At 59.0% G+C, this 13,077-nt stretch overlaps 6 protein-coding genes across 6 annotated transcripts; 3 read left to right on the forward strand and 3 right to left on the reverse strand.

The window, feature by feature from the left end:
* Positions 1-5: 5 nt before the first annotated feature.
* Positions 6-985, reverse strand: SDRG_01912 (hypothetical protein; the record flags this gene model as incomplete). The annotated part of the gene is made up of 3 exons (XM_008607467.1): positions 6-261; positions 316-618; positions 663-985. 3 exons carry the CDS (start codon positions 983-985, stop codon positions 6-8), a joined length of 882 nt encoding a protein of 293 aa, XP_008605689.1.
* Positions 986-1,315: 330 nt separating this feature from the next.
* On the reverse strand, positions 1,316-1,914 carry SDRG_01913 (transcription factor). Its single transcript, XM_008607468.1, has one exon. The coding sequence runs from the start codon at positions 1,804-1,806 to the stop codon at positions 1,357-1,359; it is 450 nt and encodes a 149-aa protein (XP_008605690.1). The 5' UTR covers positions 1,807-1,914; the 3' UTR covers positions 1,316-1,356.
* Positions 1,915-2,772: 858 nt separating this feature from the next.
* SDRG_01914 (hypothetical protein) lies at positions 2,773-3,955 on the forward strand (the record flags this gene model as incomplete). Its single annotated transcript, XM_008607469.1, has 6 exons — positions 2,773-2,918; positions 2,963-3,088; positions 3,133-3,357; positions 3,406-3,489; positions 3,539-3,635; positions 3,687-3,955. Exons 1-6 carry the CDS (start codon positions 2,793-2,795, stop codon positions 3,953-3,955), a joined length of 927 nt encoding a protein of 308 aa, XP_008605691.1. The 5' UTR covers positions 2,773-2,792.
* A 199-nt stretch (positions 3,956-4,154) lies between these two features.
* Positions 4,155-6,124, forward strand: SDRG_01915 (hypothetical protein). The gene is made up of 4 exons (XM_008607470.1): positions 4,155-4,321; positions 4,367-5,212; positions 5,261-5,558; positions 5,602-6,124. Exons 1-4 carry the CDS (start codon positions 4,193-4,195, stop codon positions 6,033-6,035), a joined length of 1,707 nt encoding a protein of 568 aa, XP_008605692.1. The 5' UTR covers positions 4,155-4,192; the 3' UTR covers positions 6,036-6,124.
* Positions 6,125-6,441: 317 nt separating this feature from the next.
* SDRG_01916 (hypothetical protein) lies at positions 6,442-10,341 on the forward strand. The gene has a single exon (XM_008607471.1). It carries the CDS (start codon positions 6,455-6,457, stop codon positions 10,283-10,285), a length of 3,831 nt encoding a protein of 1,276 aa, XP_008605693.1. The 5' UTR covers positions 6,442-6,454; the 3' UTR covers positions 10,286-10,341.
* Positions 10,330-11,485, reverse strand: SDRG_01917 (hypothetical protein; the record flags this gene model as incomplete). The annotated part of the gene is made up of 7 exons (XM_008607472.1): positions 10,330-10,479; positions 10,529-10,627; positions 10,674-10,730; positions 10,786-10,860; positions 10,904-11,087; positions 11,137-11,272; positions 11,326-11,485. The coding sequence occupies 7 exons, from the start codon at positions 11,483-11,485 to the stop codon at positions 10,330-10,332; spliced, it is 861 nt and encodes a 286-aa protein (XP_008605694.1).
* Between the last annotated feature and the right edge of the window lie 1,592 nt (positions 11,486-13,077).

The raw sequence follows: 13,077 nt of genomic DNA on the forward strand, positions 1-13,077 counted from the left end.
TTTTGCTACTCAATGTGCGTTGTCTCGGCGGTCGGTGCCATCGGCCTCGCCAGCGGGACGTACGCCGCCCGCGACGTGTGGCAGCCGACATAGACGACAGCGACTACACTGGCAAATGCAGCGACGACGCTGGCGACGACCGCAGCCCAGATTGACACCGGCAAGTCGGTCGTCCAGAGCGCACTGTCCGTAGCGCGCTCGGTCGAGAGGATGTAGCCCTTGCACTTGGCGTTGTTGGTGTTGCGCGTCTGCAGCGTGTAGCTAGCCAAGGACCATTGGATCATACAGAGACGCGAGAGAGACCAAGCGCAGTACCACTTGGCGATGCTCTGCGACTGCACGTCGACGAGTTGGTCGCGCGCCTCGTCCCATTGCCCAACGCTGTGAAAGATGCCGCTCGAGAGGTTTGTGAGCGTGCCTTCTGTGATAAAGTGATACGTGGACTGCGGCTCGGTCCAGACGACGATGACGCGGCCGCTCTGGTGGCGTGTCTTGAGCGCCCGTGTCGCGCGGCACTCTTGTGTCGTGCACGTTGCGTCGTGGAAGCGCGGCCATGACGTGAGGTTGTACGCGCCGACAAGCGGCGCCGTCGCGCTCACGTGGCGACAGCTCTCAAACCTACCATGTACAAGTGAGATCGTAGAGGACCGGTCGTGGCATACCGCGCACGCAGGCCATCGGCCGAGACACACCGGGGCCGGGCGTGGCCAGCAGCGACGACGTGGTGGCCGAGACGGAGGTTGGCGCAGACAAAGCCGTCGGCGCAGAGACAGTCGGCATCGCAGAAGACGTCGTCCATTTGCACGCGGCCGTCAACGGTGCAAACGCTGCGATCGACCGACGCGCTGCCGCACGCGTACGACTTGTACTGGCACACGTCGCAGGCTGTCGTCGTCGCTACCGTTGACGTCGGCAGAAGCAGACTACAGAGCGCAAGCAGCCGCAGACCGGCCATGGGTCGGGTCGGAGGTGCAAGACGCCGCATCTTTGAAACTGGCAGGCAATCTCGGAACAGATCCGCGAACCCACTTCGTTTTCGAGGCTTCTTCGACGAGCAAGGTTATGCGTTGGTGCCATGCTCCGACGACCAACTCAACCACGGTGCTGCTGGCAACTTGAGACCGCATCGAGTTAGTTGGTTGACTCATCCTTCTAGTACATGTATTTCGTGCATGCATCGGGACGATGGTGCACGCTCCATGGCACCAGCTCCGTTAGGACATAGAAGTGTTCCATTGCGGCAGATACGTGGTGTGTAGAAGGATCCAAGGTTATTTCCTCGCCCATCATCCCGCCAAAGAAGACGAAGTCGGCGTCGGTGGCTACAAGACTATGTTATATTACTTCGTCGTCGATTTACTCCGACGTCGTGGGGCGCTTCTTCTTGGGGCCACGAGGTAACCGGCAGCCGAGCGCGCGCTCAATCTTGGAGATGATGGCCGGGTTCGGGATCGCGCGGCCCGACTCGTACTCGCCAATGACCTGCGGCTTCTCGTTGATGGCGGTCGCGAGCGCCTTCTGCGTCATGCCCTTGTCGAGGCGCGCCTTCGAGAGCGCCTGCGAGAGCGACCGGTCGACCGTGTCGTGCTTGAAGTTCTCCGTGTCTTCATCGAGCTTGCGCATGTTGCCAGCGGCGCCGTGGGCCGAGCGGTTGAGACCGTTCGTGTGCTTGACCTCGGTCGAGACGTTGCCGGCGCGGCGCGCGCGGTTGAGCGCGGCCTCCTTGGACTCGTTGCCGACGCGGCCACCGCTGCGGGCCTTGTTCCAGCCCTGGACCTCCCAATCTTGACCCTGCGCAAAGCTCATCGTGTTCTTGTCTATCGATGGAAATTCGAAATGGTCGACTTCTGGCCGGTGGCTGTGGCGTCCGGATAACCCGGCGACGCTTCGAGTGATGGTCCCATTGGCTAAAATCGCACCGAAATTGGACGGAATTTTCCAGAAAATGAATTCTGGGGCCCGAATTCTTTCGACCGCCAGGCGCGCCCTGTCGCTTTGTACCTCGAGACATCCGCCACCTGCGTCGCAGGCAAGGTCGATTGCTCGCGGATGGTGGCTGTACTCGAGCCAAGCAACCGAGGAAAGGGACATGGCGACCGCGCCGTTTCGTCCAAGGGGCACACGTTCTGAGCTGGGATTGGTTCAAAACAGCGAATAGCTTGCCTGTCGAAGATTGCATTTGAGCCAATCATGTGCCAGGAGTATGTATTTTTATAAATGGAATGCAATGCATACATTACACAAGGTTTCGTATATTATAGTAGAATGGATAAATACACGCAGTTTGGACGTGACTATGCACCAAGATCGTCCGACGCAAAATAAGCGACCCTTCTCCAGGAAGCCGCGCACGTCCTTCTCGCATCCTCATGGCATGCGCGAAGCACATCGTCATCCACATGCAGATGCGTGGGGCAACGGTGTGACATGCATTGCGGGCGTTGAAACGATCTAGTCCCTATAGTCCTTTACTACCTTGAACTTGGTAAACTGAGCTTAGTCCATCGTATATTCAAGTAGACAGCGTCCATATTCGAATGCAAACTCGTCCTCCCTCGATGATGCGACGTGAGATGACGAATGAGCAAGTGTCGGTTCGCTCGTTTGGTGACATCTTTGTTGCCATTCATCCCTTGGATTGGCTGAAAAGGAAATCCTCCGAGCCAATCCACGTCGTTTGTTCGGCAGGCTTACAAACAGCAAGATCAAGATTGCGCAATACCCAAGATTTGGACAAAACGCCGGGACAAAATTCTTATTGCGCAAATCGGCGTCAATCAGAACGGGATCCGATGGCCACTGAACGCAAGCCCGAGCGCGGCCTCTTGGCCAACATCGCGATCGCCGGCATGGCCACGTCGCTCGCCACGATTGGCTCCAACCCGATGGAGGTCGTCAAGACGCGCATGCAGCTCCAGGTACACCCATGCGACTGCAAGCATCGCCCTGATGATGTGCGCAGGGCGAGCTCGCCGCGACGGGTGCGCCTGTCGTCTACCGCAACTCGTTCCACGCCTTCTACACGATTGCCAAAGTTGAAGGCGTCCGCGGCATCCAGCGTGGCCTCGTGGCTGGCATGGCCTACCAGGTTTGACCCTTGGAATGATCCGTGTCTCATGGCAATGGCGATAGACCGTCATGAACGGCGTGCGTCTGGGCGGCTTTGAGCCGCTGCAAAAGATCTATGGTGCAACGGACCCGAACCACTACTCGTTCGTGCCACGCAACATGCTCGCGGGCGCGACGTCCGGGGCCCTTGGTGCGATGCTTGGCAGTCCGTTCTTCCTCGTCAAGGCCCGACTCCAAGCCCAAAGCAACGCCACGACCATCAACGCGCAGTACCACTACAAGGGCACGGTAAGCTTCCTCGCACAATGCCAGCGTACTCATGCCCATGGCCATTAGTTTGATGGGCTTCGGCAAATTGTGGCCAAGGACGGCGTGGCGGGTCTCTACCGCGGCATCAACGGCGCCATTCCGCGCGTGGCGGTACGACTTGAGCTCGTTTCGATGTAAAAAGCGATGTTGTTGCCCATAGGTTGGGTCGGCCGCGCAAATGTCGACGTATGCGTCGTCCAAGCACCTCGTGCTCTCGTCCGGGCTCCTCGAAGACGGCATTCTCGCCCATTTTGCCGGTGCGTATTGCATCGACTTGCGCTGTAGATCTGATATGTCTGGCTGTGCAGCGAGTCTTGTGACGGGCCTTGCGGTCACGACGGCCATGAACCCTTTCGACGTCGTCTCGACGCGCTTGTACAGCCAGAAAGTGGTGGACGGGAAAGGTGTGCTCTACGACGGCGTCGTCGACTGCTTCCGGAAAACCTTTGGCGCCGAGGGAGTCCGGGGCATGTTCAAGGGCTGGACCGCCCATTACCTCCGCCTCGGGCCGCACACCATCTTTACCTTTGTGTTTTGGGAGCAAGCCAAGAAATTGGCCACGAGCCTCGGCGTTTAGGAGTCGATTGTATCTACGTTCTTAGATAACAAATGTCATATTCGTCAGTGGCAATCGTGAGAGTGTACTGCCTCGATGCCCCTGTGCTGTCGTGCAATGCTGTGGTCGATACTAGAAGCGCCAAGGTGCACACAGTGAAAACGCATTTTAATCTCATAAAATCGTTGGTTATGGCGCGTTCGGCAAGTGCGGCATGCTAAAAAAAGGCATATTCTTAGTGACCAAGCGAGACGCAGTATGTTTCCAGTCGCACCGTTGCCGGTCGACAGCCCACGGCTTCCAGCAGCGACGCGAGCCTTCTCCGTGAAATGGAACAAGGTGTCGCTCGTGACGAGCTTGCTCATGCTGCTCAACATCGCCGCGATGGTGCGCTTGTTATGCTGCTCAACGAATATCTGATGTCATGCGTAGCCGATGAAGGCGTACTTTTCCGAGGAGTTTCCATGGCAGAGCGACGATGGTCCAGTGCCCGTCTTTGGCAACCTCGCGGCGGATGATCCTGCGTACCTCGCTTTGATGCAAACCCTCTTCAACCGTGTGACGCTCGCCGGTCGACCTTCCTTCGTCTACAACGCCACGCTGCGCTGCGACATTTTCCGGGGTCGATTGGACCTGCGACACAAGCGCCCAGTGCCTCTCGACGACTGCGTGTCGTTCTACTATGGCACGCCGGGCTTGATGTTTTATGCGCCGTCGCTCTTGGACGCGCTGTGTCCGCTGGCCGCTACCGACCACCGCAACGCCACTTGGCCGGACGAAATGACGTGGCAGTCGCATGGCGGCTGCGAGGTGGTGATGCTTCTTGGAGTTCACTTATCCCAAGGCTGCCTCTGGCTTGACGTCGGCGACGATCTCAATAATGGCACCAGCCCTCCGACGCCCGGTGTCTTTACACTCACGTACGCGTTCCAACGCCCCAAGTACTTCAAGTGGCTCTGGTTCAAGTTTGTGTACCGCCTTGGTTTGATCGCTTATGTCGTCTGGGTCACGTACGCCCGGTACTATGCGCACTGTGTGGCGTTGCGTGCAATTCTTGTCGCCAACGGCCACCGCGTCCCTCGCCCGAGTCCCGACTGGAGCTACGAGCTTCTGATTGGCGATCCGACCGCGCTTGTCCTCTCCGACCCAATCGTATGCACGCTGTTTTTTGTCGATATTTGGCTCAGCACAGGGGTTGCGGGCGTCGCCTTGTCCCGCGCAATGCAAGTCGAAGATTTCTACTACACATTTCTGTCCTTACTGTATCTTTCGCGCATGGTGTGTACCATTTCGTCATGTACACAACGTCGTATTGTCTGGTGTTAGGTCTGGCTCGCCTACCTGGCCCTGTGCCTCCTTAGCAAAGTGCTCAAGCGGTACCACAAGGAGAACTATTTTCGCGAGCTCGACAAGACGCTCGTTGCGATTGGCATTTTCCTCAGTTTCATCCCATTCACGTACGTGCAAGCCAACACGCCGATGGTGCACGTGTACCTTTGGCTCTCTTGGCTCTTGCCCACCAAGGACCCAAGGACCCAAATCGACGTCACCCTTGGCGGTGGGCTTTTCACACTGCTCATTGCAAACTTTCCCGTCATCTTTGGACTTGTCTCGCAGCGCTTTCGTACGCAATGTATCAACGAATACGTTTGACGCGGAAATCGTAGCGCGACGGCACCACCGTGTGGCCACGCAGCGCACGCGGTTTGCGAGCCAAACGTTCAATGGCTTCAAGGCCCGAGTCATTTTGTACCTGGCGCGGTACTGTGCGCCCAAGCAGCGCAACGTTGTCGAGTCCGGCGGCTCGATTTACGCGGCGCTGGCTGCCGACGCCTGCTACAAGCAGTGTCCGACCATGGGTCTCCGCAGCGTCGACTGCTTCCTACTTTGCAAACGTCAGGGCATCCCGCGGCACATGATTCGACTCAGCCTCGCGTCAAGCCTCGACCGCAACCTCTTGAACCCAGCACTCGCGATCACCGAAGACACTGCGAAAGCTGGCACGACCGTCTTTGGCCACATCAACTCGGTGGCCCTTGGACCACAATCGCGCACCTTTACGCTCCAGCGAGGCAGCGTCCAAAGCGCGTGGCTAGCGTAAGTTGGCTTGTTGGGACGATCGATTGGTCGAGAATCAAAGTACCTTGAGTATATGTAAGCTGGGTAAATGGACTACGCCAATAGTCGTTGCGACGTCCTCTCAAAAGAGAATACCGGAGTGGTCCACACTGCTTGTGATGTCATGGCCCAAAATACCTCTATATATCGATGCATATCTATTTATTTGAAGAGGTTTCTCAACATGTGTACTGGCTGGCACACTCCTCCGCATGCAACTTCGTCTCCGTTGCTCCCTGTGTACTGCGATCAGTTCCCATTGCTGGGCACACACAAGCATAGAAATGATTGTTGTTTGCCAACCTACAAATGCATGACGATCTAGTGTCGTCTGGGTGGTCCGTTCCGAGGGTGGAGTGGGACCAGATTTAAGTCCAGATCGCACATTGCACTTTTTCAGCAATGGCGACGCCAGCGATCGTCGTCTCGGGCGTCTCGAGCGGCGTCGGCAAGACGTCGCTCGCGATTGGTCTCATGGCGGCTCTCACCAAGCGCGGACTGCGCGTGCAGCCGTTCAAGGTCGGCCCGGACTTTCTCGATCCGATGCACCATACGCTCGCGTGTGGTGTCGCGAGCGTCAACCTCGATGGCTTCATGATGGGCCGGGACGAGTGTCTCGCCACGTACCATCGCGCATGCGTCGCGACAAGGGCCGACATTGCCGTCATCGAAGGCTGCATGGGGCTCTTCGACGGCACGAACGGGGCCTCGGACGGCGGCAGCTCGGCCGAGATCGCCAAGTGGCTGCACGCGCCCGTCGTCCTCGTCGTGGACGCGTGGTGCATTGGACGCAGCGCCGCGGCCATGGTGCACGGCTACTGCTCGTTCGACCGCAACGTGTCGTTTGCCGGCGTCGTCTTCAACAAGATTGGCGGTGACGCGCACGCCCAATGGCTCCGTGACGCGATGCAGTCGTCGCCGCTCACACAGTCGGTGCGCGTCTTGGGCTGCGTCCCCAAGGACGTATCGATCGTCGTACCCGAACGCCACTTGGGGCTGCACATGCCAGACAATGCAGCACACATCCACGGCCTCGCTCGTCTCGTCGAGGCCCACATTTGCGTCGACACGCTGCTCGCCATGCACTCAAAGCTCTGCATGCCCGTCGACGAGCCACTGACGCCACGAGCGACGACAAGATCACCGCCCGTGCGGCTCGGCGTCGCGCGCGACGAAGCGTTTTGCTTTTACTACGCCGACAACCTCCGCGTGCTCGAGGCCGTGGGCTTTACCCTCGAGTTCTTCTCGCCCTTGCTCGACGTGAAGGTCCCAAACGTCCATGCGCTCTACTTTGGCGGCGGGTACCCCGAGCTCCACGCCACTGCGCTAGAAGCCAACGCGTCGATGCGGGCGTCAGTCCGAACGTTTGCCGCGTCCGGAAAGCTCGTGTACGCCGAGTGCGGCGGTCTTATGTACCTTGCGCAAAAGCTCTTTGAGAAAGGCAAGGCTGTTGCCATGGCCGGCGTCCTCCCGATTGACGTCAGCATGACTCCACGCATGACGATGGGCTATTGCGTGGCCGAACTCTCGGTGGCCTTGGCGACGTTATTGCAGCTGCCGCGCGCGACAGCACTGGCGTGCCATCAGTACCACTTTTCGGAGCTCACGTACAAGGACCAGCCGGCGGCACTGCTCGACGCTGACGGCGCGGTCGTCCAACTGGCCGGCGTCGAGGCGCCAGCGTACCAATGTCGCATGGAGCGCCCGGACGCGGCGTTCGCACCCGAAGGCGTCGTTCTCGGTGGCACGATCGCGTCGTACTGCCACCTTCACTTTGGCTCGCACCCGGCGTTTGCGTCGGCGCTCCTGGCTACAGCAAAGCGACGCCTGCCGCTCGTGTCGTTTGAGCCGAGTGCGACCGAGATTGTTGGGGCTATCTGGGACAGTCGGCTGCCATGTGACAACGACGACGAGACGACGCGCCGGGCCGCCAAGAAGGCCCTTCTGTGTGCCGTGAGCGAGTTTTGCGATGCACCGGCACACTACACCACGGGCGTGCCCCGCATCACCAAGAGCTTGATCACAGCGACGACCTCCGAAGCCATTGAAGCCCAAGTCCAAGCCTTCCACGCCCAAGGCATCCGTGATCTGCACGTGATCGACACGACCTTGCTTGCGACCTGTCGCTCTGGCGTCGTCTTTACGCAGGACGCTTGCGATCGGTGCTCGGCAGTCGATAGCGCTGTTGCTCTCGCCCTTGACGCAGCACATTTGCCACGCGACGTGGCTTTTCCCATCCAGCCACGGACGGTCTCTGACGTGCTTGATGGTATACTCGCGGTCGGTCGCGTCCTCGGCGAAGACGCTCGGGCGACGCAGCTGCACGCGGCGCTTACTACTCGACTTGATGCGGTGGTCGCTAAAGTCGATGGACTCGGTCGACCGCGTGTGTTGGGCCTTGAGAGCGTCTTTCCCCTTGTGGCGTCGGGGCAGTGGTTGCCCGACATGCGGTGTCGTGCCGGTGGGTCCGAGGCGTTGGCCGACTCGTCGCCGGGGTGTCCGCCGCGACGCTTGAGTTGGCCCGACGACATTGTGCCGTCTCGACCTGATGTCCTCGTCGTCGCGTGCTGCGGCAAGTCGGCGTTTGAGACGGTGCGGGACATGGAGCAGTATTTGCTATCGCAAGATGGGTTTTGGCAGCTCCCGGCGATGCTAGCGACGCCACCGCGGTTGTTTGCCGTCGACCATGGCGTTCTGTCTCGCCCAGGGCCGAATATCATCTTGGGCATTGAGATCCTCGCTGGCCTCCTACATTCTACAAGCCTCGAGGCGCCTCCCGAGCTCAAACACGTGTGCATCTTGCAGTACCGAGGTCCCCGGTTCGCCACCGGCGAGGCATTTGTGTCGCACTTTGAACCCGTGCTTGCATCGACCGAGCGCGCGCCGCCGTCGACCGAGCCCGCATGGCGTACCCTTGAGGCGAGCGGGCCACCGGCGCTGGCGGCCCACGCGGTAGTCGCCTCGCGTGACACGCTGTACCTTGTCGGCGGCGAAGACACGGCGTCGACGCGAACGTCGGCTGTGTGGCAGTGGACACCGTCGCAGTCGTGGGAGCTCCTGCCGTGCGCCACCGTGTACGGCGAGGACGACGTGCCCACAGCGCGGTCCAACCACGCCGCCGCGCTCTGGCACCATATTCTGCTTGTTTTTGGCGGCTGGGACCAAGATGGTTTACAACCGCTCGGACAGCTCGAGCTTCTCAACCTCGACACGCGCTGCTGGACGCACGGCAGTACGACTGGCGCTGCGCCCTCGTCGCGGGGCAACCCCACGCTGGTTGTCGACGCGCAGCGGTCGATGGCGATCGTCTTTGGCGGCTGGAACAAAATCGAGCGCTTCAACGATGTGCACTTGCTCGACTTGCGCACGTGGGCATGGCGCGAAGTCCGGTCAACCGCGGTTGCACCGCAAAAGCGCACCGACCACGCGGCCGTGTGGGCGGACGACCGCATGTTTGTCCTTGGCGGCTCAACGTGCGACGGACCCATGAACGACGTGTGGGTCTGGAGCCCGAGCACAGAGGCGTGGAGTGAGTTGCATTGCTCTGGCGATCTTCCCGCGCCCCGAACGTCCCACGCGGCTGCTGTCTGTGGGCGGCACATTCTGATGACGGGCGGTCAGTCTCATACGACGGCCCGCGGCACGAGTGTGTTTGCGTCGAGTTACGCGCTCAACATCGACTCGCTCGAGTGGACTGCACTGCCCAACTTGCCGCTCTCTATCTGTCGGCATGGCACCGCGGTCCTCGGCGATGTCGTGTACGCATTTGGCGGCTACGATGGGCATCATGTCACCCATGGCTTGCACGAGCTGAGTGTCTCTGCGGCTGCCTTGCCCTCGAGCCCTGTCCCTGCGTCGGACACGAAGCAAGCTGTCGCGTCGCCTGCTGTAGCGAACGAGGTGCTGCCGGTCGTGTCGTGGGCACCGACCACGCCGCTGACGCTGAACGACTTGGTGAACGACCCAAGCATGGCCGACGACCTCGCCGAGATTGACGAGGTGGAGCTGGACGAGCAGCCGAGCGAGCGGTACCGGTTGCTGCACAAAGTGGCGTGCGACCGCGGCTACCTCCAGTACGTCGACCCGGCGTCCGGCTACACGGTCTTCACCGCGATTTTTCTCAAGAAGCGCGCGTGCTGCGGGTACAAATGCCGCCACTGCCCCTGGGGCCACAAAAACGTGGCCAAGAACAAGACGACGAATACGCATACGAACGCGTCCCTCGAGTGGTAGAGAAGGCGAAGCGCCAGCAACTAGATTGATGAGAAATGCATCGGTTAGAGCTCTTCCTTGTAGTGTTCCAGCGTCACAAAGTTGGGCTTGCGCTTCGTCTTGATCGCGTCGACGCCTTCGCGGTAGTCGGCGGTCGCGTAGCAGTTGGCCTGGCTGTCGGCTTCGCGCCACAACGCCCGCTCGAGGCCTTCGTCCTACACAGGTCGATGTGAGCATCCGCCCTATTGAATGCGTCGAACGCACCTGCTTGAGGCGGAGCGACCGAAGGAGGCTGCGCGTCGCCACCGACGACCCGGACGTCATTTCCTGCGCCATCGTGATGGCTTCCGCGACAACGTCTTCCTATACATGTGCTTGAGATCGAGTTGTTCAAGCACGCACCACGAACCTTGGCGACAACCTTGGACACGACGCCGAACTGGTGCGCCTCTTCGCCCGAGATGACCTAGTGCCCAAGGTGAGCCTACACGCAGTAGAGACACAGCAGAGCCAGGCTATACCTTGCCGCTCATGAGCAAGTAGTTGGCCTTCTCGGGGCCGACGATCGACGGCAAAAAGTGCGTGCAGGCCATGCCCTAACAACCAAAGTCAAGGAATGCGCGATCGGCGGGAGCAAACCGGATGAAGACCGAGGTGCACAAAGGTAAAGCCGAGCTTGGCGTCCTTAGCGGCCACGCGCACGTCGGCAAAGAGCGAGATGCACATGCCAGCGCCAATCGCGGGGCCGTTGATCGCTGCGATGAGCGGCACGGGCAGCGACCGGAGGCTGAGGAAGCGGCCGTAAAACTTGCGCATCGTGACACTGGATTCCGTCAACTGCCGATACCAAAGCCAAAGAAGACGAGTAGTACCTGTTGCGCGTCGGCGTGTCGAGGCTACGGCGCGTGAGAAAGTCCAAGTCCCCGCCGGCCGAGAACGCGCGGCCTTCGCCCGTGAGCACGATGGCCGAGAACTCGCTGGCGCGGTCGGAAATTTCCTGGACGAGCTCTATACATGCGCACGAATGTTGAGAGGAAAATGGTGTAGGAATCGGTGTCGACCTTCGACACGGTCGCCCATGTCGGCCGTGAGCGCGTTGAGGCGGCTGGGGTCGTTGAGCCGCAGGATGCCGATCGTACCCTGCTTCTCCAAGGTGACGCAGGAAGCGGCGGCCGACGAGAAGCTGCGGACAGGACGCGCGAGGTGGCGGAGCATCATCATCGTCCTCGGGGATGCGCTTGGCAAATGACGTCCGTCGATTGAAGTTCGTGCTTGAAGTACCACCCTTTCTGGCCCCACACTGGGACATAGTACAACGTGCGGGTGCGCTGGTAGGAACTTTGGTATTGACTGCGAAGCGTTGAGTAACGGTATTGCGGCGACGGCGCGTTGGCCTGCTCAAATGTCAACACACTCGCTGCGCTGCGCAGACTTTTCTGGTCAGCGCGCCGCCGCTGGCTGCAGTTTGCGCGAGCTTCTAAAATCGTACCTAACGGGAAAGTTGCGTGAATTGCAGTCAAGTACGCCTACGTACTTAGTTGAAGAAAATATAATATAATGTCGGGACTACGAGCAGCACTTAATGGGACCAACATCGCACTTCACGGAACATATTCCGCGCGATGCGATTGGCTTAGACTAATGAAACTGTGCTTCATTGGCCAAAATGACTAAATGACTTGAATTATAGTCAATTGGTTGGCCGGATTGACTCTCCTGGGATGCTGGACCTATACTTATATATATGAACGTGTTCCGCGTTATCTTCATTATGACACAAAGACTTCGCATACGTAGCGCTACGTCTGAATGCGTGGGAGTTGGCACCAGCACTTGGTCGTTGGGAGTGAGCTGCATACGGAGAGATCCTTACTTATTTAAGTATACTTTGAGGAGATTGCTGCGCCGATATTGCAATCTGTCGCCCTCTAAACCTATACTAAGCTTATTGGGCGAGAGGGAGAGCTCGGTGCGAGCAACTCCAATCGAAAATGTACTTGACTTGAATTGTGTGAATTATTAACGCGTGATCGTAGTGCAGGACCGGAATCGCGGAGGTGAACCCTATTGGATGCGCCAGAGCACGTAGGCACTGATGCAAGCCACAACCACCTCGGCAGTGGCAAAACTAATGCCTTTCCAGTTGCGGGCGTTGGACGCTGAGCTGGTGTCGAGGAGGAATGGATCGCTTTTGGCGGTTTTCGTCTGGACGCTTGTCATAGCCGAGGAAAATTAGTAAATGATCATCACCTTGTACTTCGTCAGAGCCAGCACTCAGTATCAGCGTGGCCGTAGGATGTCAAACGGACAGACGCACTCCTGAGTGGACATCCGTGACGCCCACGACGACGAAGAGAGCCGATTTGAGCTCTTGTCGCCAAGCCTACATTCTGTATCCGAGCGAAGGTAAAATATCCTCTGGACAGGCGGGCCATCTGCTCCAGGTCTGAGTTCCCAGTGTCTACCAACTCAGACACCATATATTAATAGACGTCATGGTGTCTGAGTTGGTAGACACTGAAACTCAGACCTGCGTTGCCAGCTTGCGTTGCCGGACAGCTCGAACGGACCTGCACAGACTCCAGCGTCAGACGGTGAAGTACATGTCCAGAGCTCGTGTCCAGTGCAACTCGTTATGGTCCCTGAACGAATGTTGGTCGTGTCGCGATCTCAAAGCTGATCCAAGGCAGGGAGAGCGACAAGATCGAGGCACGACATCCTTCCACGCACGTCCCATCTGCCCCGCGTGGGAAGGGGTTATTTAGCTTGTGCGTTGGTTATTCAAAACGAGCCAAAATGTTGACATGTGCCGC

The sequence above is a fragment of the Saprolegnia diclina genome (genome assembly GCF_000281045.1).
Source record: "Saprolegnia diclina VS20 unplaced genomic scaffold supercont1.4, whole genome shotgun sequence".
In the NCBI taxonomy this organism is placed as follows: Eukaryota; Oomycota; class Saprolegniomycetes; order Saprolegniales; family Saprolegniaceae; genus Saprolegnia; species Saprolegnia diclina.

What these genes read in the sequence shown, in the direction of transcription:
- SDRG_01913 (XM_008607468.1), bottom strand. Translation starts at nt 1,806, where the DNA reads ATGAGCTTTGCGCAGGGTCAAGATTGGGAGGTCCAGGGCTGGAACAAG.
- SDRG_01915 (XM_008607470.1), top strand. Translation starts at nt 4,193, where the DNA reads ATGTTTCCAGTCGCACCGTTGCCGGTCGACAGCCCACGGCTTCCAGCA. An exon ending in TACTGTATCTTTCGCGCATG is followed by an intron (nt 5,213 to 5,260) that starts GTGTGTACCATT and finishes GTCTGGTGTTAG; the next exon opens with GTCTGGCTCGCCTACCTGGC. An exon ending in ACTTGTCTCGCAGCGCTTTC is followed by an intron (nt 5,559 to 5,601) that starts GTACGCAATGTA and finishes CGGAAATCGTAG; the next exon opens with CGCGACGGCACCACCGTGTG.
- SDRG_01916 (XM_008607471.1), top strand. Translation starts at nt 6,455, where the DNA reads ATGGCGACGCCAGCGATCGTCGTCTCGGGCGTCTCGAGCGGCGTCGGC.